Raw genomic sequence first — 26,156 nt, forward strand, 5'->3', positions numbered from 1 at the left:
CTGGAGATGTGTTTTTGTATATGAATACCAAAACAGATTCCGAGAAACACAACAAGGAAGGACGCAATAGTGAGGTCACTTGGCTTCAAAACAACGCAGCTCTTCCCAGTACCTTTTCAGAAAGAATGTCACGAACTGTCTACGGAGGTTCAACTATGAGTCTAGATTTACACAAGGCCTCCCGCTAGGCATTGACTCAAATGGAGGCCTTCACAGGTCGCTACTCGGTAGAACCACCCGTCCACGTGAATAGATTCTTATTTTTGATTGATTGAATGATTGATTGATTTGGTATATTTTACTTCGCATTTCTGCTACTTTTGACTAATCGCGAAGATGAGGATGAATGATGAAATTGATGAAGGAACACTCACAAAGAACACCCATGCCCAGGCCGGGATTCGAATCCGGGACCCCTCAAGTCATAGCACTCTGTGTTAACAACTCCTCCACTGAGGCCGGCGTAAAGGGATTCTTGTAGATCTACGACAAGCTCATGAGGGGGAATCATTTAATGGCAGTAAACCATCGTTGGCTAACGAAATGGTTGAAGTAGTAACGCACCGGTGTTGACGAAGTTTTCTTCGTATAAATTTCGTTTGAACCGGAAGTAGATAAGATAAGAGAGATAAGGAAGTAGATAAGAGATAAGGGGGTGGGTGGTTTGTTAATTGGTCTGGGCGGAAATGATAAGATAAATGGATGGAGAGGAGAATAATTGTGTGTGAATTGTGATGAGTGTTGCCAAATGTGAATAAAAAGAGTAGTGTTTCCAACTGGTATGTATTTGCTCTAAATTTGAACATGCTCGAACATGCTTATGAATGGAGGACAGAAATGAACATGTTTGGGGCGTTGCCTTTTGGGTTTGTGTAGGAATGTGTTATAAGTTTCTGTTGTTAATGCTGAGGTGACGGTTTTCTGTGAATGTTGATATGGGTTGGGGTTTCCTGTTGTTAATGAGGAAGTGACTACGGTTGGTTTTCTGGGAATGATGATATGGGTTTCCGTTTCGGTTGGGGGGCGTAAATGACTGTTGAAGTTGATAAGAGTGAACTGTTGAGAAGATAAAGGAGTTGGAAAGGAAATGTGTTGGGATGTTGAATCGATATGGAGAGATTGTGGAACACGTGTTGGGACATGTCGGGTGTTTCTTGGAATGGGCGTGTAGAAGTTTGTGGGAACGTTGATAAGGTATGACTGTGTGCAGGATACGTTAGTAGGCGGCGGAATGGAGAGCGGCCAAAAAGGAAAAGAGCGGATGTGTCTAATTGGTTTTAGGGGCGTTGGTTATCAGTTTAGTTGAGATAAATGCTATTTGTGTAGGAACATGTGCTGATTGCGGTTGGGACTGTAAATGCAAAGATAGAGAAAATGTGATACTGTTTTTTGCTGGATGGAGAACGGAAGGAAAGAAAAGAAAAAAGTACGTTTCTCCGAAGAGGTGGATGTGTATGCGATACCGGGGGAGGAGGATCGACGAGGTACGTGGGCACTCGACGCTCTGCGCGAGAGGATGCGCAAGGAACTTCAGGGAGAAGTTATCAGCGAGGAAGAGGAGGGGTAGGTAGGTATATAAAAAGTTCCGTTGTGTTTGAATTTCACTATTCACCAGACATCTTCAGCTGTGTACATGATTGGAGATAGTTGTTACCGGAGGAAGCGATAGAACCGTTATTCGAAGGTGAGTATGATGGGTTTGGTGTCCTGGGTGTTGACGTTTTTCGGTGGGGTGATTGGAAAATTATCCCCAGCTGAACCAGTTTCGGATTGTAGTAGTGACGTACCTGCTCCTGAAAGTTTACCGGAATCATCGATACGTCCAGGTGGGAGTACGGAAGAGAAATGGTATGAGGGTAGTTGTATTAGCGAAGCAGAATTTCGACGTAGTTGGGAGGAAAAAAAAATGCCACCCATCATGTATACGAGAAACTAAAACGCTGTAGAGGTGGTAACGTCTTACATGTCTTTTTCGGAGAGTATCGAACCTGTAAATAGATAGAAATATTTTGTGAGAAAATGCATATAAATATATAGAACGAATTAGTAATGATTAAAATGTTTAAATTTAGAAGAACGTTTGTAAGTATAGGAAAGTATGTTTCTATGTGTGAATCGGGAATTATCAGATACTTTAATCGAAAAATTGTAAATATGCGTGTATAAGAAATTATAATTTGAGAATTCCAGAAAAAATGTATTCCAATATAATAGACGTGTCAAAATATTGTATTATAAAATATGGTATTTACCCTTTTTGGTGGGTACGGCACTCGTCCAGAATCTCGTTCTGCATATCATGAGTACCGAATCTCCGGTCCAGCTCCTCTTCCATCTGGTCCAACTGTCCCCTCATGACGTCTATTTGTTGCTTGAAGAATTTTCTGTTTTGCTGATTTATCCTGTGATATTTCGCCAATATATTCCTTATTTTTCTGAGAAACGTCTCTTCCGTACCCGTCATCACACCGAATATCTGCATTAATATGAACTGTGTCTGCATCATGTTGCCTATGGTGAAAAACTTTTGCTGAAAACAAAAAAACATATGTCTTACTTTTTGTTTTTTATTTCCAGATGGCATCCCTACCGTTCGAATTTGACCTCCTACACGCGAATGTTAAAAATGAAGCTGAAAGTGGAGGTGAGAGAAGGAATCTATGGAGCAAGACCCATGCGAAGCAGGCTGAGAAGCAGATTGCTTGCTTTGTAGATTTTTGCGAGGAGAATGGTTTAGCTGGAGAGTTGTTGGAAAATCTGGAAGAGGTGTGCAAGGATATGGAGGTTAGGCTCGACAACCTCGTCAAGCTGTTCACGTACATATTCGAGAAGAAACAAACAAGTCCGGTGTTCGAGGGGTTTATTGAAAATATAAAAAAAGCTACCTATGTACCATCCCACTTCAGCATGAAAGTGTGTTTTGAACTGATGGAAGTTTTCAAAGGTGTGCGGAAGCAGAGAGGTATAGATAAAATGGGGGGTACAGAAGGTGAAATGGAGAAGAGGATGCTAGAGATTTTGAAAAAACGAAAATTGGATAACTAAAAACTAACAATGCTAACACACTAATCATCTTATTCAATTTTCGTTATTTCTATATATGTAATGTATATAACTTGACATGTGTGCAGAGTAACACTGTTTTTCTGATCCATATATGTATTTTGAATAAATGTAAATAATAAACATATATTGAATATATATAAAAAATGATTATGTTAATTATTTACTTGGAATACTTACAAAGTTCTCTCTCTCCATATTCTTGATGGCTTCTATAAGATGTCAGAACAAACACTGTCAGTGTATTCGACAAGATTCATTTTCCATTCGCAATATCAAAAGGAAATGGGTGGATGTTGATATCTCTGTAAGGAAATGGGTGGATGTTGATATCTCTGTACGGAAGTGGGTGGATAGCGGTATCATATTCTGCTAACGAGAATGACAAACCATTCGCAGTATGTCACAGAACCCGGTAACACACATAACTCATGGTTAGTGTAAAACCGTATACCTTTGTAACCGTAAGTTAATGACCACTAATAACAGTATATATATATATATATATATCACACACACACACACATATGTCAGAGTATATATATATATATTACATATACATATGTCAGAGTATATATATATATTACATATACATATACACCTTGACCTTGACCTTGACCTTGAGATGACCTTGACCTTGACCTTGACCTTGACCTTGAGATGACCTTGACCTTGACCTTGACCTTGACCTTGAGATGACCTTGACCTTGACCTTGAGATGACCTTGACCGTGACCGTGACCTTGACCTTGACCTTGACCTTGACCTTGACCTTGACCTTGAGATGACCTTGACCTTGACCTTGACCTTGACCTTGAGATGACCTTGACCTTGACCTTGACCTTGACCTTGAGATGACCTTGACCTTGACCTTGACCTTGAGATGACCTTGACCTTGACCTTGACCTTGACCTTGAGATGACCTTGACCTTGACCTTGACCTTGAGATGACCTTGACCTTGACCTTGACCTTGACCTTGAAATGACCTTGACCTTGAGATGACCTTGACCTTGACCTTGAGATGACCTTGACCTTGACCTTGACCTTGACCTTGACCTTGATGACCTTGACCTTGACCTTGAGATGACCTTGAAACTTCAAACCCGGATATCTCGGTAACCGGAAGTGCTAGACCGGAAATAACACCATATTCGGATTCTACGCCTCGAGATCTATCGATTGGAAACTTGACCTTGAAATGACCTTCAAACTTCAAATCCGGATATCTCGGTAACCGAAAATGCTAGACCGCAAATGACACCATATTCGTATTCTACGCCTCAAGCACAATAAATAGATAGACTCAATTATTTCGAGGTAGTTCACAAATCGACCGGAAGAATGTGTGATTGTGTTATCGTGCCTAGTTAGAAGATTGCGAATTATCTCGAGGGAGTGCAAAACCAACCGGAAGCGAATGTGCTATCGTGTCTACATATAAAACCACATTGTCCCCTCCACTAAACAGTCTCAGTGATACGATCGTGGTGGAACCATGTACTGGCAGTTATCCGGTGACGAGTTGCTTGCGCTATTTCGTGATGGGTATTTCAAAACACCCAAACAGCTCCAGGAAGTTTTGTTACATATTGCGCAAAAGATCATCTTGGGAGAGACGATCACCTTAGTCGAGGAGTATGATCGGATGCTGCAAACTGTGACAACGACCGTACCAGAGCTCTCCGGGGAAGAATGGACGTCTTCGAAGGGGACTGCATCTTCCGAATCGCATCAAGGCGCATCCGACCCTCTTTCACCACCAGAAATGGCAGGGGATGGTGCTCCCACACCGGGGATGGAGCCTCGACCAGGACCGTCTTGGAGACCCGATCCCGGACTTTTTGGAGAAGGAGGTGGTGTACCCCCAAATGCACCGGAACCTGTACCAGGACCTTCATGGAGGCCTGATCCAACGCCTTCGATCGAGAATGTGCCTGACCCTACATCTGAGTCTTCTGGAGGTAAGAAGAGTAGGAAAAGGAAGCATGTGCCTTGGGTGGACCAAGCTATTGGTAACATTATATTCCACAATATACAAGAACGTAGTTATCCAAAATTCCGTGCTAAAGGACAACGTGTAGAATTTAGTTTTTCCAAGCAACCCGAAAATGTAGACCCCCAGACCTGGATACGTGAGGGTGTGGAAAATTTACTGCTTTATGTGAAAAAAGGTGCCAAGGATAGTGATCAGATCGGTCTCACACTTTCTAATGTATCCGATGTGACAGTGAAAGATATTTATGTGGGATGGCATAGATGTGATCAGTTGAAACCTGATATGGTTTGGGATATTCTGTCTAAAATACTTCAGAGTGCTAAGACCTTTCACTTTACAGACCGTTTAATGTTAAAAGCTGACCACGTTAACATACCGGTTGGTGGTGGTGGTGGTAAACGTGTGTATTGTCTTTCGAATCACATGGCTTCAACAGTGAAAAGAAGTGTTGTACGTGTGCGAAATAGAGATAAGCCTTTGTGTTTGGTTGAAGCTCTGATTATAGGGAAGGCACATGCAGATCGAGATCCTGCCTATAATTCCTACAGAGCCGGTTTCAAACTGCAAAAACCTGTGTTTGACCTGATGATTAAAGCTGGTGTGAATCTGACAGCCGATGCATGTATCGGAAGTGGGATACCTGAACTCAGAAAATTCCAACAATACCTTAGCGATTATAAGATAATTGTGTACAACAGTCTTCGAGATCCTAAAGACATACTCTTTGAGGGGCAAGTACAAAATGTGTCTAAATGCATCTACCTCTTGTATGATGACGTTCAGCAACATTTTGATGTTATTGTTAATCGTGTTGGGGCATTTGCAGCAACGCAGGAATGTCGCGGGTGTAATGAGTTGATATTTGGTAAACCACACAGTCACGCTTGTAAACAGATATGCTCTATGTGCCGTGCCACACCACCATGTGTACCGCAATCTAACACCTCCATCACGTGTAAGGTGTGCCATAGAATATTCAAAGATCGTGGATGTTTCACTAGGCATATGTCTACATCGTTTCGAAATGGTACAGTGTGTAGTGAAATTCAGCAGTGTCCAAAATGTTACAGAATCGTATTCACAAGTAACAGACATGAAAAGAAACATGACTGCAATGCAAAATACTGTAAAACGTGCAAAAAGGTAAAACCGATCAACCATCACTGTTACATACCAATTCCGAACCCCCAACAAAGGTCCAAATTTTTGTTGATATTTTACGATTTTGAATGTTACACTGATGTCCCTTATACAGAAAAAAACAATTCTTTTCTTCATGTTCCAAATCTGATCGTGATCCAAACAGCCTGTCATGCATGTTATTTACAAGAAGATTTATCAATACCTTGTCGAGTTTGCGGAATACGTCAATATGTATTTTGGGATGACCCAGTCGATACATTTTTATCGTACCTGGAACTGCAACACAAATTCAATAACGTCACTATTTGTGCACACAATGCACGTGGATATGACTCAACATTTCTGTTACGCAGAATGTTGGAAAGAGGAATGGCAGCTAGAATTGTTTTGAATGGAACGAAAATCATGAGCATGAAGTATCAGAATCTACATTTCATCGATAGTTTAAACTACGTTCAATCAAACCTTGCTGGATTTTCCAAACTCTTCGGCTTACCGATGCAGAAAGGATATTATCCACATTTGTGGAATACCTACGAACATCGAAATTACGTAGGAGAAATGCCACCGCCTTCAGCATACGGATATGATCACATGAAATCTGTGGAAGATCAAACTAAATTTATGCTATGGTACGAAAACGAACGCAAGAACAATGTTCCTTTCAACAACAAAGAACAGCTGTTGGAATATTGCATTAAGGACGTGACACTATTGAGGCAGGGTTGTTTAAAATTAAGACAGAATTTTATGGATATTAGCAAAATAGACATCTTCCAAAAGTGTATTACAATAGCATCCGTATGTTCATTAATCTACAGACAGCAGTTCATGCCTAGTGAGAGCATTGGTATAATCCCCCAAGGAGGTTACCACCATGCCGACATAATGTCGAAGGCTGCATTGAAATGGTTAACATATGTCGAGGAGCAAAACAATTTCGCAATCATCCACGGTGGGAGAACCCGTGAGAGATATGTGTTGGGTGCACGCTTCAAAGTAGACGGTTTCCGTGAAGAGACACAAACCTGTTACGAGTTTTTCGGGTGCTGGTTTCATGGCTGTCCACGATGTATATCCACAAACCGGTGTGTATATCCGGAGTTTGACAGAGAAGCGGGAGAAGAGGATGGTAGCAACCAGCAGGAGAAAACCCAAAACAACAATTATGTCGACCGTGTGAACACGGCAGCATTTCGATATGAAACAACATGTCGTAAAATCAGTGCTCTTCAGTCTGAAGGATATAATGTGGTAACTATGTGGGAGTGTGACTTTAAGAAAATATTGGACGCTGACCCACAACTTGATAAATACTTGTCATCACATCCAGTTGTGCAGTGTACACCTCTAAACCCTCGTGATGCATTATATGGTGGTAGAGTGGAGACTGTGAGAACTTATTATAAAATCAAGGAGGGTGAACAGCTGAAATACTATGATTTCACCAGTCTCTACCCCTATGTTAACAAATACTGTGTATACCCAATAGGACACCCTACCATATTCCTTGAAGATTCCATGCCTTCTGTACCGGAGATATTAGCCATGGAAGGTTTTATAAAATGTAAAGTCCTCCCACCTCAAACACTTCTTCACCCTGTATTACCCACAAAAATGAACAAGAAACTCATGTTTGTTTTGTGCAAGGAATGTGGATTACAATTAAAATGTGAAGGTACCTGTCAACATTCTGTAGAACAACGTGCACTTTCAGGAACGTGGGTGATAGCGGAAATGCGTAAAGCATGTTCTCTTGGTTATACCATACTATCGGTATCTGAAGTATGGAAATATGAAACAGCTGTGTATGACCCTGCCACAAAAACGGGGGGGCTGTTTACGGGGTATGTGAACACCTTCCTGAAAATAAAACAGGAAGCAAGTGGATGGCCGATGTGGTGTAAGACGCAAAAGAATAAAGAAACCTATATTCAGCAATATTTTGAGAGGGAGGGGATTTTGCTGGATGAAAATAACATTGAAGTGAACCCCGGTAAACGCACTCTCGCAAAACTGTGCCTGAATTCTTTGTGGGGAAAGTTCAGCCAACGGGAAAACCTCTCACAAACTACAATCATCACTGAACCTAAGGATTTCCTTGATAAGATAACCGATCCGAACATTATTATTGGTGGAGTTATATTTATCAACCAGGACACGGTAGTGGTAAACTGGAAATATGTCACCGAGGCTGCTCCACAAAATGACAAGGTGAGTGTTCCCATCGGTGCATTCACAACCTGCCATGCACGTCTTAAATTATACGAACTTCTGGAAAAGTTAGGCGATAGAGTGTGCTACTGTGACACAGATTCTGTAATCTACATTGATAACCCTTCGATGGAATACCACCCAGAATTAGGTGATGCGCTTGGTGAACTGACTGATGAACTAACGGAGTTTGGTTCGGATGCGGTGTGTGAAGAATTTGTCTCAACAGGGCCAAAATGTTACAGTTTGAAAATATGTAAACCTTTTTCTGAACCTGAATATATTTGCAAAGTAAAAGGTATCACGCTGAACGTGTCAAGTTTGACATTGGTGAATTTTCAAACAATGTGTGATATGGTTAAAGATGGAAAAGATGAAGTTGTTGTGGAGAATATTTTCCGAATTAGACGAACAAAAGAATTCCAGGTCATCAGTTCATTGGAAACACGTCTGTATCAACCTGTCTTGGTGAAACGATGTTTTGATGATAAATACCTCTCGTATCCTTTTGGATTCTGTATGAAGTAAATATATTTCTTGTACATACAATTATTGTAAATCTGATTCTGTATAAAATGCCTGTGTTCATGGTGTATAAAGTAAAGTCTTGAACATATATTATAAATGTGCTTATTTGATTCTGAATAAAATATATATTATGTTAACAGAATGAATACCTATCATTCTCCCACAGAACTCTCAGAGCACAAAACCCGTAAAGTAATTTGTGTAACATAATGTTTCCGAAACTCGTTCATCCTTTTACAATGATGGTCTGTGGAGCATCAGGAAGTGGTAAAACCACCTTCGTAACAAACCTTGTCGTTTCTATTGTTCATCTTGTTGAAGGGCCTATTAAAAAAATAGTATGGTGTTACGATCAGGAAAATAGTATTCCGAAAAAAATGTATGACGTAGATTTTCATAAGGGTATTGTTAATTGGGAATCGTGGAATGGTAAAACTCCGACTCTTATAATTCTGGATGATCTTATGATGGTTGCTCAAGGAGAAAAAGTTGCTGATCTTTTCACAAAGGGTAGTCACCACAAAAATATCTCGGTGGTCTTCATAACGCAAAATCTTTTTCATCAGGGTAAAAATTGCAGGGATATTTCTCTGAACGTGAAACATTTTGTTATATTTAAAAATCCACGTGATATGAACCAATTTACTGTTTTTGCACGGCAACTCCACCCACATCGTATGAAGGAACTCGAAAAAGTATATATAGATGCAACAAAAGAACCTTTCAGTTATCTGTATATTGATCTCTCCCAGTCAACACCGGATCCTCTACGTTATCAGACAGATATTTTTAACGAGAATTACTCGACAGCATATCTTCCTCAGGAATGCTTGAAACATCGAGATGAAGAAAACGAGGAAGAGACGTACCAGTTCACATTCTAAACATAATATTTCCTTCAAGAAACATTCACCCTTTTTACACGTGCTGAAAAATTCTCCATCAAAAGTTCGTAAATTGTTATTGAAGACCGCACCTAAAAAGACAATTCGTTTCATCAGTGAATGCTGTCTCAATGTTTTAAAAGGTAACGTAAAACTTAAACCGTCTGCAAAACGCCGTCTGGCACCTTACAAGACAGTTTTACGTAATCTTGTAAAACCTAAAGTGAATATCGAAAAACGGAGAAACATTCTAGTTCAGAAAGGAGGATTTTTACCTTTGCTTCTGGGTTCATTGCTATCGGGTCTTCTAGGAACCCTTATTCCACATTAAAATGTCATCCGTTTATAAGAAAATGGTTGTTCTGTCGCCAGAACAGCTAGAACGCATTCGAAACACCGAATCGTCTGCGAGTCTGAAATTATCTATTCTGGATAAAAGAATGAACGATATTATGAAAATGAAGGATATATCTGACGATCAAAAATGGCGTCTGTACAGAAAGGAACTGGACGAGTATTTATGGTTGAGTAGAAAATCAAAGGAACCATTACGAATTCCCATCGTTCAAGATAACAACGATTCAACTGTTTCGCCAGATTCATCGTATTTTCCTCCAAACCTGGCAGAAACATTGCCGCACAATACGCGACAGGAATTACGGGATATCATCGACGAATATCAATCCACAGCGCAACGTCTAATAGACGGGCGTCGGGAAACAGAACTTCCGAAACCTAGGACGTTGACATATTCGACATCATCGTCAACGGAAATTCCTGGGCCCTCTCACAGCCAGCAGCAACCCAAGAAAAAGAAGAAGAAGAAGAAGGCGGGTGTTCGCGTTTCCAGAAAAACTAAACCCTTCCTGAGAACACCCGATGCATACAAACTCGTTCCTTTAAGGAGAAGTCGAAGACGCAGAGATCTATCATGGGAGTCCCTAAATTGAAGCACAATAAAATTCTCTCGAAAATATATTACGATCCTAAACATGGTGCGTCATTTTCATCCGTGGATCGTTTATGGAATGCGGTAAGAGATAAAAATATATCACGTGATGAGGTGAAAAAATGGTTGATGCATCAGGAAACATATACACTCCACAAAGGTGCCCGAAAAAGGTTCCCGCGAAATCACTATAATGTGTGGAACATTGACATGCTCTGGGAAGCCGATCTTAACGATATGACATCAATACAGAAACACAACGACGGCTTCAAATACCTTCTGACGGTTATCGACGTATTTTCAAAGTATGCCTTTGCATTACCTCTGAAAAATAAAACTAGCAATTCGGTAACCGAAGCTTTCAAGAACATTTTCGAGCAGAGTAAAAGGAAGCCTGTCACGCTGCAAACTGATCAGGGAACAGAATTCACAAATTCCACATTTCAGACGTTTCTAAAGAAAGAACAGATACAATTCTCTACTGCCTCTAATCACCCCGTCAAAGCTAGTGTAGTGGAACGTTTTAACAGAACGTTAAAGGAGCGAATGTGGAAATATTTCACCTCGAAACAGACAAGACGTTACATAGATATTCTACCACGACTTCTCGATGGCTACAATAACACTATCCATAGTTCTATAGGAATGGCTCCTCGAGACGTAAACGAGACAAACGTATATGCAGTGTGGAAACATCTTAACAGATATAACGATCATATTTCACACCCAGCTTCAGATTTGAATGTGGGGGATATGGTACGAATTTCGGTTGTTAAAGGACATTTCGAAAAGGGTTACGAACAGTCGTGGTCTCGAGAAGTCTTCAAAATTCATGCCATCGTTCAACGTACACCTGTGCCAGTTTACGTATTGGACGATTTAAATGGTGAACCTGTAAAAGGAACATTCTACAAGGAGGAAGTTCAGAAAGTTTATTCAGATCCTAACGAAGAGTATAAAATCGATAAAATTTTGAAAACACGCGGTAAAGGTAGAAATTTGGAATATCTCGTTCGCTGGCTCGGTTACCCACCCAGTTTTGACTCATGGATCAAGGCATCTTCGGTAAAACAGCTATCGAACGGATAAATTACATATTTATATCAAAACATGCACCTTCCACGTTTCAGTGAGTTATTTTAACTCGGTGAGAATGGATGACGATTTCTACGTCTACCTCCCGTCATCTGCATCGGAAAAATATTTTCCAGACAACACGCTGACCCATTTCACAGTAAAACTTGCAAGACGTATCGATCTGATTCCCGAATTATGGGAAGTCGGATTAGCAGAATTACACCATTCAACTCTATACGATAATGTTCTGGAGACCGATTTCGGATCGGTGACTTTTCCTGTTCGAACATACGCAAATGCGAAAGATTTGATTACCACGATTGCAGATTCCCTTCCCGATGATCAAGAAATACGAAAAACCATTCTTAAGGAATTCTGGCATTTTCTAATCGAGCCGCAATGGGGTTCACCTGGATCATCCATTTCCACGGACAACACACTCTACATCAACGAACAGCCGTTCTATTTTCCTGCAGCAAATTATACGGTGGAGGATCTTATCTCTTTTTTAAAAACCAGTCCTGCCAATGTAGCTGTGCCTACTCATCTTCGATTCTACTTTAAAGAAGCATTGGTTAAATATCTGAATGAGATGGGTCTTTCGCACCCCGAATCGGACGGTCAAGTGGACAATACAGTGACACCAATCGACGTAACGGACGATTATGCTAAATTTCGGTACGATATATTGAAATCTATCTATTCTACACACATAACATCTAATAACACTGTGGATAAAAATCCTTATATATTTATATATTCGGATATTGTAAAACAGCAATTGGTTGGTGAAGAAATGTTACGACTTCTACGTCTTGCTCGAAAACCATGTTTTGAAATCGATACACCCTGTATAGTACCAGTAGCCCATCACACATTCGATCCAATTCATTACGTTCCTCTGGATAAAGGTTCTTTTGAAACGGTAGAAATCGCCTTGAATGATAGAAATGGAAATTTTATACCTTTAAGAAACAGCTCCGTTCCCACAATTGCTGTTCTACATTTTCGTAGAAAACGAAAACCTTTTTAAAAAACAACAGAACATCATTTATTTCAGTCTATGTCGAAAACCAGATGAATCATCATGTATTCACAAGTCGATTATTATACTCACCAAATACATGGAGGAATCGGACCCATTTTTCGTTCTAATAGAATCCAGAAAGGGAGAGGTCTGGGTTCTCTTTTTGCAGGACTTTTTAGAATGGTGAAACCTCTTCTCTGGAGTGGCGCAAAAGCAATCGGCAGAGAAGCTTTAAAAACCGGTGCTAATATCATCACCGATATGGCGACAACGCAGCAAACTCCGAAAACCATTGTACGTCAAAGAATACGCGAGGCAGGTCAAAATCTTAAAACTAAAACGCAACAGAAAATCGATTCTCTGTCAGGATCGGGTATAAGAATGAGATCAACAAGAAAAAATACTCATTCGATGTTAAAACACTCGGCCACCCGTACCTCAACACTTCGAAAGAAAGGTGGTACATCTGCAAAACGTCGACAAACCCGCAAACGAGGAAATAAACAGAAAAACACCGTCAAAGATATTTTTGGGTAATAATGGAGAATAACGCTTGCATGATATCACAACTGGATCTGTTCCAGAAAAAACCTATCCAGCAGAATGTTGAAAAAACATACACCGTTACCTACAAACCGATTGTTTCCATCGATAATCAAAACGTAATTCTGTTTGTGATACCTGCAACGGGAACAGATTTCCTCGATCTCTCATCTTGCTATCTACGTATGGAACTTGAAATGGTCAATCAAGATGGGAGTCGCATGAGCGCTTCTCCAACCGACAATGCAACCACAAAAAACTGCGGAGTCATAAATTATCTTCAGAATACTATGTTTTCGCAATGTAACGTTATGATCAATGGCATATCTGTAACATCTGCTGATAACAATTATGCATATAAATCAATCCTCGAAGTGATCACCAATTACGGTTCCGATGCTGCCAACACACATCTCACGAACGCCTTGTATTACTTGGACACACCAGGACAGCAAAATAAAATTAATGCTGCAAACAAGGGTTTTACTACCAGAAAAGATTTTTTCCAATACATTCCGACAACCGGAAATCCTACAGAAGTAACATCCACAGTGGAAGTTATGGGAAGACTCCACATTGATTTCTTCAATCAACCTAAATACCTCGTCAACGGTGTCGAAGTACGTATCGAACTTATTAAGGCACGTGATTCCTTTTACATTTGGGGTGATCAAGATTCACCTACCGTAAAAGTAAAAATATTAAAGGCAGTTCTCGAAATAAATCATGTCATTCCTACTCCTACCACAAGTTTGGCTATAGATAAAGCACTTTCTTACGCTCCAGCTCACTACCCTTTCACGAGAAGCATCATTAAAGCTTACTCTTATGTTACCGGGACACAGCAGATTTCCATCGATAATGTTTTCCAAGGTCCTTTCCCGAACGTTGTACTACTTGCTATGGTGTCCACTTCCAGTTATCTCGGTAGTGCCAATACAAACCCGTTTGACTTTAGAAGTTTTAATCTATCTTCTTTCCATCTTGTTAAGAATGGAGAACTCATACCTCACGAACCTTTGAGGATAACAGCAGGAGGAAATGGTGGTTTGGTGACACGTGCCTATCAGACACTCTTTTCGGGTACAGGTATCCACCACGGTAATTTCGGTCATCAGATCACCAGGCAAATGTTCCAAAATGGATCATTTTTTCTGATTTTCGACATTACATCAGATTTTTCAGGGAACGATACACACACCAGTCTTCAGGAACAAGGTACCTTAGGAGTGGAGATGCAGTTTTCTCCACAACTACCCGAAAATATAACCTGTCTTATTTATGCCGAATTCGACGCTGCAGTGGATATAACAAAAAATAGAGATATCATCGTTCACTAGTGTAGTGTTTATAAATTGCATGTACTCCTGTTATCAGCTCGCAGTGGGCTCGGTACAGTCGCGAAGGAAACATCGGAGCTGTGATGGAAAAAACTGACGACCCGTTTTTGAAGATTGAATATCGGAATAGCGACTTTTCGAAAACATTATTCCAGAAAACTCGTACACCTTGGTTTCACGCTTTGGACGACGGTCTCATCCAAGTGACTAAAAACAGGGATATTATCATCAACGATGAATACGTCGCAGATCAGACACGTCCTCACTCGCAACTGCGCATCCAAAAAAATCTTTTGTGGTGTTTACCCCAGAGACCTTCTACCTAGAGCGTTCTGCACCCCTGCCTTGATAATTGCAAACACAGACACTTCCGATTCCCAGGGAACGCACTGGGTTGCATTCTATTTCGATAAGAACAATGTGGCCGAATATTTTGATTCATACGGTTTCCATCCGTATTACCAAGAATTTGTAACATTCTTGAATCGACATTCCTCTGTCTGGACTTACAACAATACCCCCTTACAAGGGATATCTGCCACAACATGCGGACATTACTGCTGCGTATATGCTTATTACAAAGCACGTAACATCACAACCAAGGATTTTATACAAACCTTTCCACCAGTCATCGATAAAGATGAATATATTCGACAACGTTTCCATGACATCTTCAAACGTTTACCGAACTGCAAGTGTGCTAGAGGAACCCAAGTGTGTCGTTCTATCCAAGCAGTACGGGGGTGTACGTAACACGCATGTATAAAACATCTGTGCATTGATGTATCTTGTTCAGTGTCTCCTGGGAAGTTCTAGTGACAACATCATGGAACCTGTTATGAACGTTCCTGTGAAGAAACACGAAAAGCTCGTGGAACGTATGACTCGCAAGACCCGCAAACGTCTCCTCCCACTCGAGATCGAGACAACTAATCTCAGCAACAAAAAATCACCCGACAAAGAAATGGATGTGGCAACGGAGAGCGATCAAGAAAAAATACCTGACGCAATCAACTTGCCTCAAGACAGCAACGAATGTTCGAAACTACATAACGTGGATGCCTGCACGGATCTTTATCTTGCAAACATATACTTTCTGAACAGTGAAAAAACCAAGTATGTGGCAATAGGTTTCAAGAAAGACTCCCCTTACAACCTTGTGTGGGAATTTTCGCAGCAGGGAAGATCGCCCGTATATATGGATTTGGCACAAATTCGTGAACTGTATACTATACAATCTGATCTGCTAACTTACGTCGATACAGGTCGACGATTCAATTATTGGGTTACCGGAAATATTACCATCAATGGAGTAAACTTTTTTGGAAAACGTTGTATTTCTATGTATCGTCATTCTTCACCGGATGCATTCATTTTTACTCCCGATGAACTGCACATATTCCTATGTAAACTGCTGAAACCTTTGAAAAAATTAATGAGGGAATGTTATCAGAAAATACAACCCTACGTGGAGGGTTATGTACATAATATCATGAAGAACATGTATTCGGACAAAAAGGAACCACCCGAACATCTGCTGAATCCTTTCTACATTCTCTGGTACAATGAACTGATGACCGAAATATATCTCGTCAACGATCGGGGTCACACACTGACATTGTAAATCAACTGTTACTTACCATGCATCCATATTGTATTGTTATTTGTATTGTACACTAGAAATTGTAAACCTTTCTATAAATTTTGTAAACTAGAAATTGTTGTAAACCTTTCTCTATAAATAAAACATTTTAAATATTCAACATATTTTATTTGTTATATTATTACAATAAAAATCATACATTTTCCAGGTATTTTCAACTGCACAGGTTTTCCTCGGGTTTCTACATCGAGTATGGTCTCTGCATTTTTTCCCCATCACATGTATACTGTTCAATTTAGGACATTCAAGATCTTCCATGTTCTGTACAAATACATTCCTGAGTCCTTTTTCCCCGATGCACTTTTCCACAAGTACCACTTTTTCCGTACCTTTAACATACACTGTTCCTTGTGGAAGTACAGAATATAAAAGATCACCTAATTTCTCATAGGGGACCCAACCGTTTTCCCAGTCAAGTCCGTGTTTGAAGTCCCGCAGCCAGTAATTTGTACGGCGGTACTTTTCACTCACTAAATGTAGACCGTACGGGGGTTTCACCAAAAAGTCAAATGTACATTCAAAAGGATATTTCAATACCCCCACTTCTTTCCACACAAATTCACCATCTCTCCCTCGAAGACCCTGAACATCCAGAAAACACACACCCATAGTTCAACAGGTAAACACTGTGATTGTGTCTTCAATGCTGCCTCGGCATATGGCACACTTATCCAATTGAGAAGAACAAACTCCGCAGGATACAAAATGGCGGCACGGAAGAATTACAACACTGCAGGGTTTTTCAAAACATATCTTGCACATAAACACAGAATCCACACTTGGGGGGTCTTCCTTCACTGATTCTGGACAGTCACAGTATCTGCAACTTTTCGAATCACGATGTAACGCTGCAACACTTTGTATGTATTTGCAGCTTGGTATCGACTTGTAATGTTCTATAATCGGACAATCTTTACATGTCCATTCGCACACTGTGTACAAACAATGGAAACAGGTCACTCTATCACTAAATCCTGAATAATAAAAACCTGCAGTAACTAATTCTTCTGGAGTCTGCCGTATTCCTATCGGCCACCTTTTATATGTTTGGTATCTATTATTCACTGACACATAATCGATAGTATATCGGCCGTTATGGAACACCCGAGAATGGTAACCGAACACTCTCATATGTCATCCAATGAAAAACAATCTGATACTGTGGGTGACGGTGTTGCAGGTTCTAGCGGTGATAGACATTCATCCAGGTCACAATCGAGATTGTCAGGGAACAACTGTCGACAGATATCTGGTGAACAACTCACTCGGAAACAGGGGTGTCCTGCTAATTTACTCAACAAAGTACGATTGCATGCAGAACACCATACAGAATTTTTCTTCTCCAGCAGAACAAGCCACTCTTTCACTCTACCCTTCAAAGCTTCATGGACACTATGCTCATCCTTCCTGTGGCTCAGTTCGCACATACATTTGTGGCTCGGGAATCCTGCTTCTTCGTCCACTCTTCTTTTCCTCTCGTCTATCTTCCTCAGCGTCTCGCAATATTGGTGAACGCCGTTTCCAGAATCGTCGAACGTGTAACAACCGCACCACGGAGTTTCACGTACCCCTACGTACATGAACGGGAAATAACCCAACAGGCGGTTCAGGGCAGTGCTGTCACGGTCCAGGTCACCGCAAGAACGGACAATTTCCCAGAACTCTTCGTAACTGTATTCGTAAAAATTCAGTCCTCCACTCAACAATCCTGTACCGCACTCGTCCATTCTCTCACACACCGATCACGCCTCGACCCACTATTTATACCTTCTCCCATCTACGTCATTTCCTCCAAAAGGCAACGCCCCAAACATGTTCATTCCTGTCCTCCATTCATAAGCATGTTCGAGCATGTTCCAGCATGTTCTGCTCGGAAAATTGTGCCAACCATCGAAATTACAAATAACCAACTCCCATCAATCACCTCAACACCCTATTCCAATAACAGTATATCGGAAATCAATACACATTTTCACATCTTTCACACAATTTCTCAATAAAAACATTCAAGAATTTAATCACGTGACACGTTTGTGAAATCTACTCCCAAACCCATGACGTCATCATCAATAAATCAATCATTGAATCACGTGACCTAATTCGGAAATCACCGATATTCTTCTGAGTTGGCAACACTGCTCTTCCCAATTGGCAACACTGTTCACACTCTATTCTGCTCCTCTCAATCCATTTTTTGGAATATCAATATATACACATTCCATTTTCACATCTTTCACAAAAAATTTAAATAACAACATATACCCCGAACTCGGAATCGAACCCTGGACCATTCACTTTAAACACTAACGCTTTAACAACTCACCTATTCAAATCTATACAAATTTAGAGGAAATACATCCCAGTTGGAAACACTACTCTTTTTATTCACATTTGGCAACACTGATCACAATTCACACACAATTATTCTCCTCTCGATAACACCCTATTCCAATAACAGTATATCGGAAATCAATACACATTTTCACATCTTTCACACAATTTCTCAATAAAAACATTCAAGAATTTAATCACGTGACACGTTTGTGAAATCTACTCCCAAACCCATGACGTCATCATCAATAAATCAATCATTGAATCACGTGACATAATTCGGAAATCACCGATATTCTTCTGAGTTGGCAACACTGCTCTTCCCAATTGGCAACACTGTTCACACTCTATTCTGCTCCTCTCAATCCATTTTTTCGGAAATCGATATATACACATTCCATTTTCACATCTTTCACAAAAAATAACAACATATACCCCGAACTCGGAATCGAAACCATTCACTTTAAACACTAACGCTCACCTATTCAAATCTATACAAATTTAGAGCAAATACATACCAGTTGGAAACACTACTCTTTTTATTCACATTTGGCAACACTCATCACAATTCACACACAATTATTCTCCTCTCCATCCATTTATCTTATCATTTCCGCCCAGACCAATTAACAAACCACCCACCCCCTTATCTCTTATCTACTTCCTTATCTCTCTTATCTTATCTACTTCCGGTTCAAACGAAATTTATACGAAGAAAACTTCGTCAACGCCGGTGCGTTACTACTGTTGATCTGACTTTGAAGAAATGTGCGAAAATACAACAAACTGAGGACTCGCGGGACTTCCAGTTGGAGTAGTAGTAACACTGTCACCTTGTATTCTAGAGGTTCCGGGTTGGATATCCAGTGGAGGTACATTGTTCAAAATGGCGGCCCCAATCGTCGATGCATGCACGACAGCGTCGCAAGAAGATCTGTTTCCTCAGCTCTAACATCCCAGGAGTCGTTCTGACGATATATTACAGGCAGCAAGCATTCTCGCCAGGAGAAGGTGCAAGGGGTGTCCCTTGGCTCAGCATCCAATCTTCAACCATTTGAATGAGGAGAACCTGTCGGCAAGAACCCTTGCCATATAGTCAGAGCGACTCCAGAACGGATACGACGGAGCTTCTTGCGACGCTTGAGACTGCCATTTTGAACAATTACTGTATTGTTTTCGTGCTATGATACACTGCAGTAAAATCGGTATTAAATCTACAAGCCACAACTTTCAGCTGTCTTATTCCACTGTCATAAGCAGCCCCAAATAGTTTTGGCTCATAACTTTTTAATGGTACGTTTCCGGATATGGGTTTCCTCATCTCATAATTGGTACTTGGGTCAGTCTCCACCCACCCTGCAAGTTTGTTTGTTTGTATGTATGTATGTGCTTGTATGTATGTATGCAGGTGTATGTATATATATATATTTGTATTGGTTTGGTTTGAGTTGGTGTTTTAAGTCCACTTTATGCACAGTAAGGCTAATCGTGACTAGACCTACAGTTTAAAGTGGGATCCGAACCACTTGCGCCTCCACCGGGTATCGAACCCGGGACCCCTTGATTACAAGGCAATGACGCTAACACTGCGCCATTAAGGAGGCCCCTATATATTTGTATATATGTATGTATCGCTTGACTAAGTTCATTTTCAAGAATAAAGGCTTACATTGCAATCTACATAAATGTCATAAGTAACAGTTGGGCTGAAAAGTTCGTAGGCTGACTCATAGATGGCGTTACTATAATTAAATCCATGTGATTTTTACTTAGTACTAACCTTCAAAAGATACGTGTATAAATTTCACAGCTGCCGGATAATTAGTTCGTGAGATATAGCATTGTGAGTGAAGCAGCTTTTGTTATTGTGAAAAAATGGATAAAAAAGAATTTCGTGTGTTAATAAAGCATTGCTTTTTGGCGAAAAAAATACTGTTGAAGCCAAGGCTTGGCTTGATAAACATTATTCGGACTCTGCACCAGGAAAATCAACCGTTGAGAAGTGGTTTGCTAAATTTAAACGAGGAGAAATGAGCATCGAAGACGATGCACGCAGTGGACGCCCCAAAGAGGCTGTTACCGACGAAAACATAAAAAAAGTCCACAAAATAATTTTAAATGATCGTAAAGTGAAGTTGATCGAGATAGCTGAGACTTTAAAAATATCAAAGGAACGTGTTGGACATATTGTGCATGAATATTTGAACATGCGAAAGCTGTGTGCAAAATGGGTGCCGCGCGTGCTCACAATCGATCAAAAGCAACAACGTTTTGATGATTCGGAGCAATGTTTAGCGATATTCAACCGTAACAAACACGAATTTTTCCGTCGATATATTACAATGGATGAAACATGGCTCCATAACTACACTCCAGAGTCCAATCGACAGTCAGCCGAGTGGACTGCACGTGATGAACCGAATCCAAAGCGTGGAAAGACGCAACAGTCGGCTGGCAAGGTTATGGCATCAGTATTCTGGGATGCGCATGGTATTATATTCATCGATTACCTCAAAAAGGGTCAGACCATCAACAGCGATTATTACATAGCGTTGTTGGAGCGTTTAAAGGATGAAATCACGAAAAAACGGCCCCATTTGAAGAAGAAAAAAGTGCTGTTTCATCAAGACAATGCACCGTGTCACAAATCAATGAAAACGATGGCAAAATTATATGAATTAGACTACGAATTGCTTCCCCATCCACCATATTCTCCAGATCTGGCCCCCAGTGACTTTTTCCTGTTTGCAGACCTTAAAAGAATGCTCGCTGGAAAGAAATTTAGCACTGATAAAGAGGTAATCGCCGAAACTGAGGCCTATTTTGAGGCTAAAGAGAAATCGTACTATAAAAATGGCATCTAAAAATTGTATGACCGCTATAATCGTTGTATCGCCCTCAAAGGCAACTATATTGAATAATAAAATCGAATTTTGTCAAAAAAATATTTTTTACTATGTTAGCCTACGAACTTTTCAGCCCAACTGTTAAAGCATGAATTTGTACAAGTGGAACATTTTTCCTTTTCATAGATCTCCAATAGTCCCATCAACGAGAGAGATTAGTTGAATCGAGGAACCTTTGACTGAAATATGCCGTTCTATCAGCGAGTGTCTTCCTGCGTTTATCTCGGTAATAGGCTCAGAAGTGCGTGGAATGGGTCCTGAAAACCACAAAATGTGAATCGGTAGGCCACATTTAGGTTGAAGACCACTAATCTAGCAGCTTGCAACGACGACTCGAATGGCACCTGTAGCATTCCTTTCTCGGAAGTTGCTGCCGTTTGCTGGTCTTTCTCTGTTTTTACTACTTCGTTAGTACTCCAGTTACAGTGAGTATCACGACAACATCTCCAGGAAATACTAATAACATGGCGACAGATGTGACACTGTGAAGAGACATATCCGCTGTTCGGATCTCAAGAATTTCTAAACTAACTGAATCTGAACAAATTTTCATGAACACCCCTATATATTTTTGGTATTTTTTTTATTCGCAGAGGACTCTCTTCAACTGGCACGGACGTCCTCCTGAGAAGAGGATCCTGAAACGACCATTACGAGAGCAAAGCTCGTCTGTGACATCAGCTTTCCAAATTGAAATCTCTTCCTCTCTACGGAGCGAGAGAAAGAAAGGATTTGCTTGGTTATCCTCCAAGTCAGCTACCAGACGAGCTTTCGCGTACGGATTAAGCGTCAAATCCAGGAGGGGATTTCGCAGGCATTTTAGTCTCTGGATGTGCAGGATAAAAGTGCGTTAAGTGTTCTCATTTCGACAAATGCTGGTAAAGTACCCGGTTTTTCACACGTGCGCGCACAATGTAGTAGGTATTCCGAATTCCATGTTAACATATCTTCACTGAGTTTCCAACTTACGTACGGTCATGCGCAAAAGTAGCGTGTACAACACAGCCTAACGAAATCTAAGTGTTTGGATTTACTGTCTCACAGCACTTACTATAGCGTCCTGCCAACATTTGCTGGTCAGACCGATATTTCTCTCATCCTTTACTGAAGAACTAAAGAAGTAGGAAAAGATGTGAGATAAGTGAAGTGATTTTTCGTACTAGAGGTTCAGATAGTAAACTACGTTATTTTCCCTCAAAATTACAGAACATTCTCTTCAAACTCGCTTTCAATCATAGATTTACCAGGTTTTTTTTCGCTTGGAGGATGAATATTTTTTCAGATGGATCATTTTTAGATCTGGTGTGTTAACGTCTCTTGAAATGTTACATGTAACCCTCGCAGATCTTAAGTTTTTGTCTTGTATAAGTAGACGTGATCAACAATACATATTTTACACACATATAAGTCTCTTTTGCTCTTTTTTCAGCATTGCACGTATTAGCAAACTGATTACCTAGTCTGACATATGTTTATTTAAAACTCATTCCCTTATTTTAAATTACGTGTGTTTTCCCTCCTTCGCTCACGTAATATGTATTATATAAATACCCAAACTGTTTCAAACATGCAAACACATGTTTCCACTACCATTACAATCTATTGTTGAAAGCATAAGTTACTTCAATTAAAATTTTGTGCACAAAGTTAATAGTGAAGTACGCTATGTATGCATAGGCTAACAAGAATCAAATCAACAGAGCCATTCTAATTTGATAATAGGCACAACGTAGAATTCTAAAAAGGTGGCGTTGTTATTGTTTGTAACAGAAAGTTCTTGTGTTGGCTCAAACATGCGCCCCTTGGTTGTCGTAAGCTTCTACACAGCAACGTAAATGGATATTAAAAAAGGACTGCCTGGTTTCGTGATTTTATTGTGGAAAATATGGAACATGTCATCATAATATATGTACAGTTCACATTTGTGCCCGATATCCACAAGTCTCTTTTTTCCACATAGTTCCCCACACCGCTAGTTCCACACTTCGCCGCTAGGAGCGCGCAATGTAATATGGCAGCATCCTGAGAGGTTTCAGAAAGAAGCCATAATTCTTGCAATTGCTGCCTTGACAATTCTCCAGACAAAATTGCTTGTACCACTTAAGAATGCTTATATCCTTTGCTGGCTCTTTCTGAAATTTTGTCCTCCACTGTCGTTGTACGGTCGTAGCAGACTTTGTTTCGTGGAAATGTAGGGCACTGAATGTCTTCTGCTCTCCAAATGGCGCCATATTTTATTTCACGCCTCTGGCGGCGAAGAGTAGAACAAGAGGTGTTCGGAACAACAGCTGCTATGGACAGCTGGAGTAATACATGCTAACAGCAATATACCTGACCCGCCCAACCTATCAATGTATGCATATAATAGCTTAAATAAACAAAATTTAACCTGACTAACCTACTTACATGCTTATTATTGCTATTATATGCATACGTGGATAGGTTAGGCAGACCAGGTTTGGTGCCGTTAGCATGTATTTGGAAGTTGCTATGGCTGTTCCTATCCGCTCGTGTTCGGAACTATTCGAATATATTGTGGATATCAGGCACAGATGTAAATTATATTATGATAAAATAACGAAACCAGGAAGTTCTTTTTGAATAACCCTGTATATAAAAGGTAGGGAACAATTTCTACTCATTTTAAATGTTATGTTGGTGTGACTAACGGATATGTTTGTAGATGATACCAGGAACATATGCATGGACTTATTGCCGCTTTAAGGGTAACTGAACTGACAAGACCAAAAGCAATAAAAGGTTGTACACTTACTTTCCTTTCAACAAAATGGATAACCTTTCGTCGGACGGCGTGACCTCCTCCAGGGCGTACGTCTCCCCTGGTTCCAGCTGCATAATCTCCGCCTCCTTACTCAGCTCCTTAAAATGTTTCTTGCTCACTCGGAGGGTCTTGAACATCTTGAAGTACACCTCGTTGAGTTCGAAGGAGAGCCGCGGGGGCAAGAAGCGCACCGTGAGGAAAACCGTGTGCCCCGCGTTGATGAGCACCAGGGTGAGGTTCCACGCGAAGATGTCCGGGGCGCACACGTACAAACCGGCCCACAGCATGGAGAGGAGGAAACCCGTGCACAGCAGAGCCCGCAGGAGCAGCACGCTCTGCTTGAAGGTCCTTGGAACGAGAAAGGCAGCTGCGAAGAACAGGTTGGCAGTCTGGAAAAGGTTGTGCTGGGCGGCTTCCCACTCGTTGCAGAACTTCGCGAGCGTCCCGTTCACCGAAGCGTTGAGGAAGAGCGCGTCGATGTCCTCCACCCAGGGAGCGTCCGTCATGTTGCCGTCCCCTCCTCCCCCGCCCACCGTCCCGCCGCCGCCGGAGTCGTTGTACGACGCCAGGAGCGCCGCCGGCGTCCCCAGCGCGGCGAACGTCCCGACGGAGCCCAGCGACGACGCCGACGCCGACGTGGCCGCGTCGGCGAACGTCGCTCCCGAGACGTCCGCCGTCGCCGACGACGTCACGTCCACGGCGGCGGAGTGCAGCGTGTGTAGCGTGTGCGAGGTGAGGCTCCGCACCAGGGAGCTGACGTCGCTTCCGGTTGGCAGGACGCTGCTCCCGGCAGAGGTGACGCTCGTGTTCTCCATCTTGGATGACCACAGTGGACGCTGTCACCTCTTCTCCTGCAAAAAGAAAAGACAGAGTTAGTAATGAAATGATTCTTGAAGCGGCGACTGATGAAGATATATCTCAGGATATCAACCAGGTGATTTACGGATAGGCTTTCGAGAGCTAACGTCACTCTCATTACTAAATCCCTGAAGATGAGAGTGACGTTAGCTCTCGAAAGCTCGGAAGCCTATTCATAAATTACCTGGTTGATATTCTGAGAAATCCTCTTCAGAGTTAGTAATGATCTTAAATCAACCCAACTCAGTGAAATGGGTTCGCGAAATGGGGCTGCTTGACACATTACGTAAAGCACAAAGAGACATATTGGAAGCATTAATACTAACATCAACAAAATAAGAATATATACCAAAAGCAGTGTAGAGAAAAGTACTAAAAATACGCTTAAAACAATATCGAAGCAACTTAATACAGATAAAAGTTTTTCTTTATTTCTTGAAGATCACTTCATGCTCAGTGAGGCTTATCGCGACTGAATCTGCAGTTCGGACGCGATTCGAACCACTCACCGGGAATTGATTACAAGGTAACAACAATAACTAATATTTTTGTGGTTGACTCTACAATCGGTGGCAAAGATAATGGTGAAAGAATTGAGGCGTTGGGGACGAACTAGCAAAATATAAGTTGCGGGTATCGGCAGTTTTCCAAACGTCTGTCCTACCCTGAAGCAACTGTCAGAGTATTAGAGGCGAGGTAGACTCCTGTCAGGCATAGCATGAGTTCCTACAGTCTTCAATGTTTATGATACAACAACAAAAATAATCGACTTTTGCCGAGTTCTACCTTAATATCCGCAACGCTTCAATTGTCCACATACTATGTTTTTCAAGCAAGAAAGATTCGCATATA

The 26,156-nt window shown here is 41.0% G+C and overlaps 1 protein-coding gene across 1 annotated transcript in view; it reads right to left on the reverse strand.

Moving 5' to 3' along the window:
* LOC145991573 (popeye domain-containing protein 1-like) overlaps positions 1–24,952 on the reverse strand; it is an 84,813-nt gene extending 59,861 nt beyond the window's left edge. The window contains exon 1 of the mRNA XM_083127622.1: positions 24,438–24,952. Coding sequence (XP_082983748.1) covers positions 24,438–24,952 — 515 coding nt within the window. The remainder of the gene's footprint in view (positions 1–24,437) is intronic.
* Positions 24,953–26,156: the final 1,204 nt, after the last annotated feature.

This window comes from Lepisma saccharinum, chromosome 1 (assembly GCF_977018435.1).
Source record: "Lepisma saccharinum chromosome 1, izLepSacc3.1, whole genome shotgun sequence".
NCBI classification, from domain to species: Eukaryota; Metazoa; Arthropoda; class Insecta; order Zygentoma; family Lepismatidae; genus Lepisma; species Lepisma saccharinum.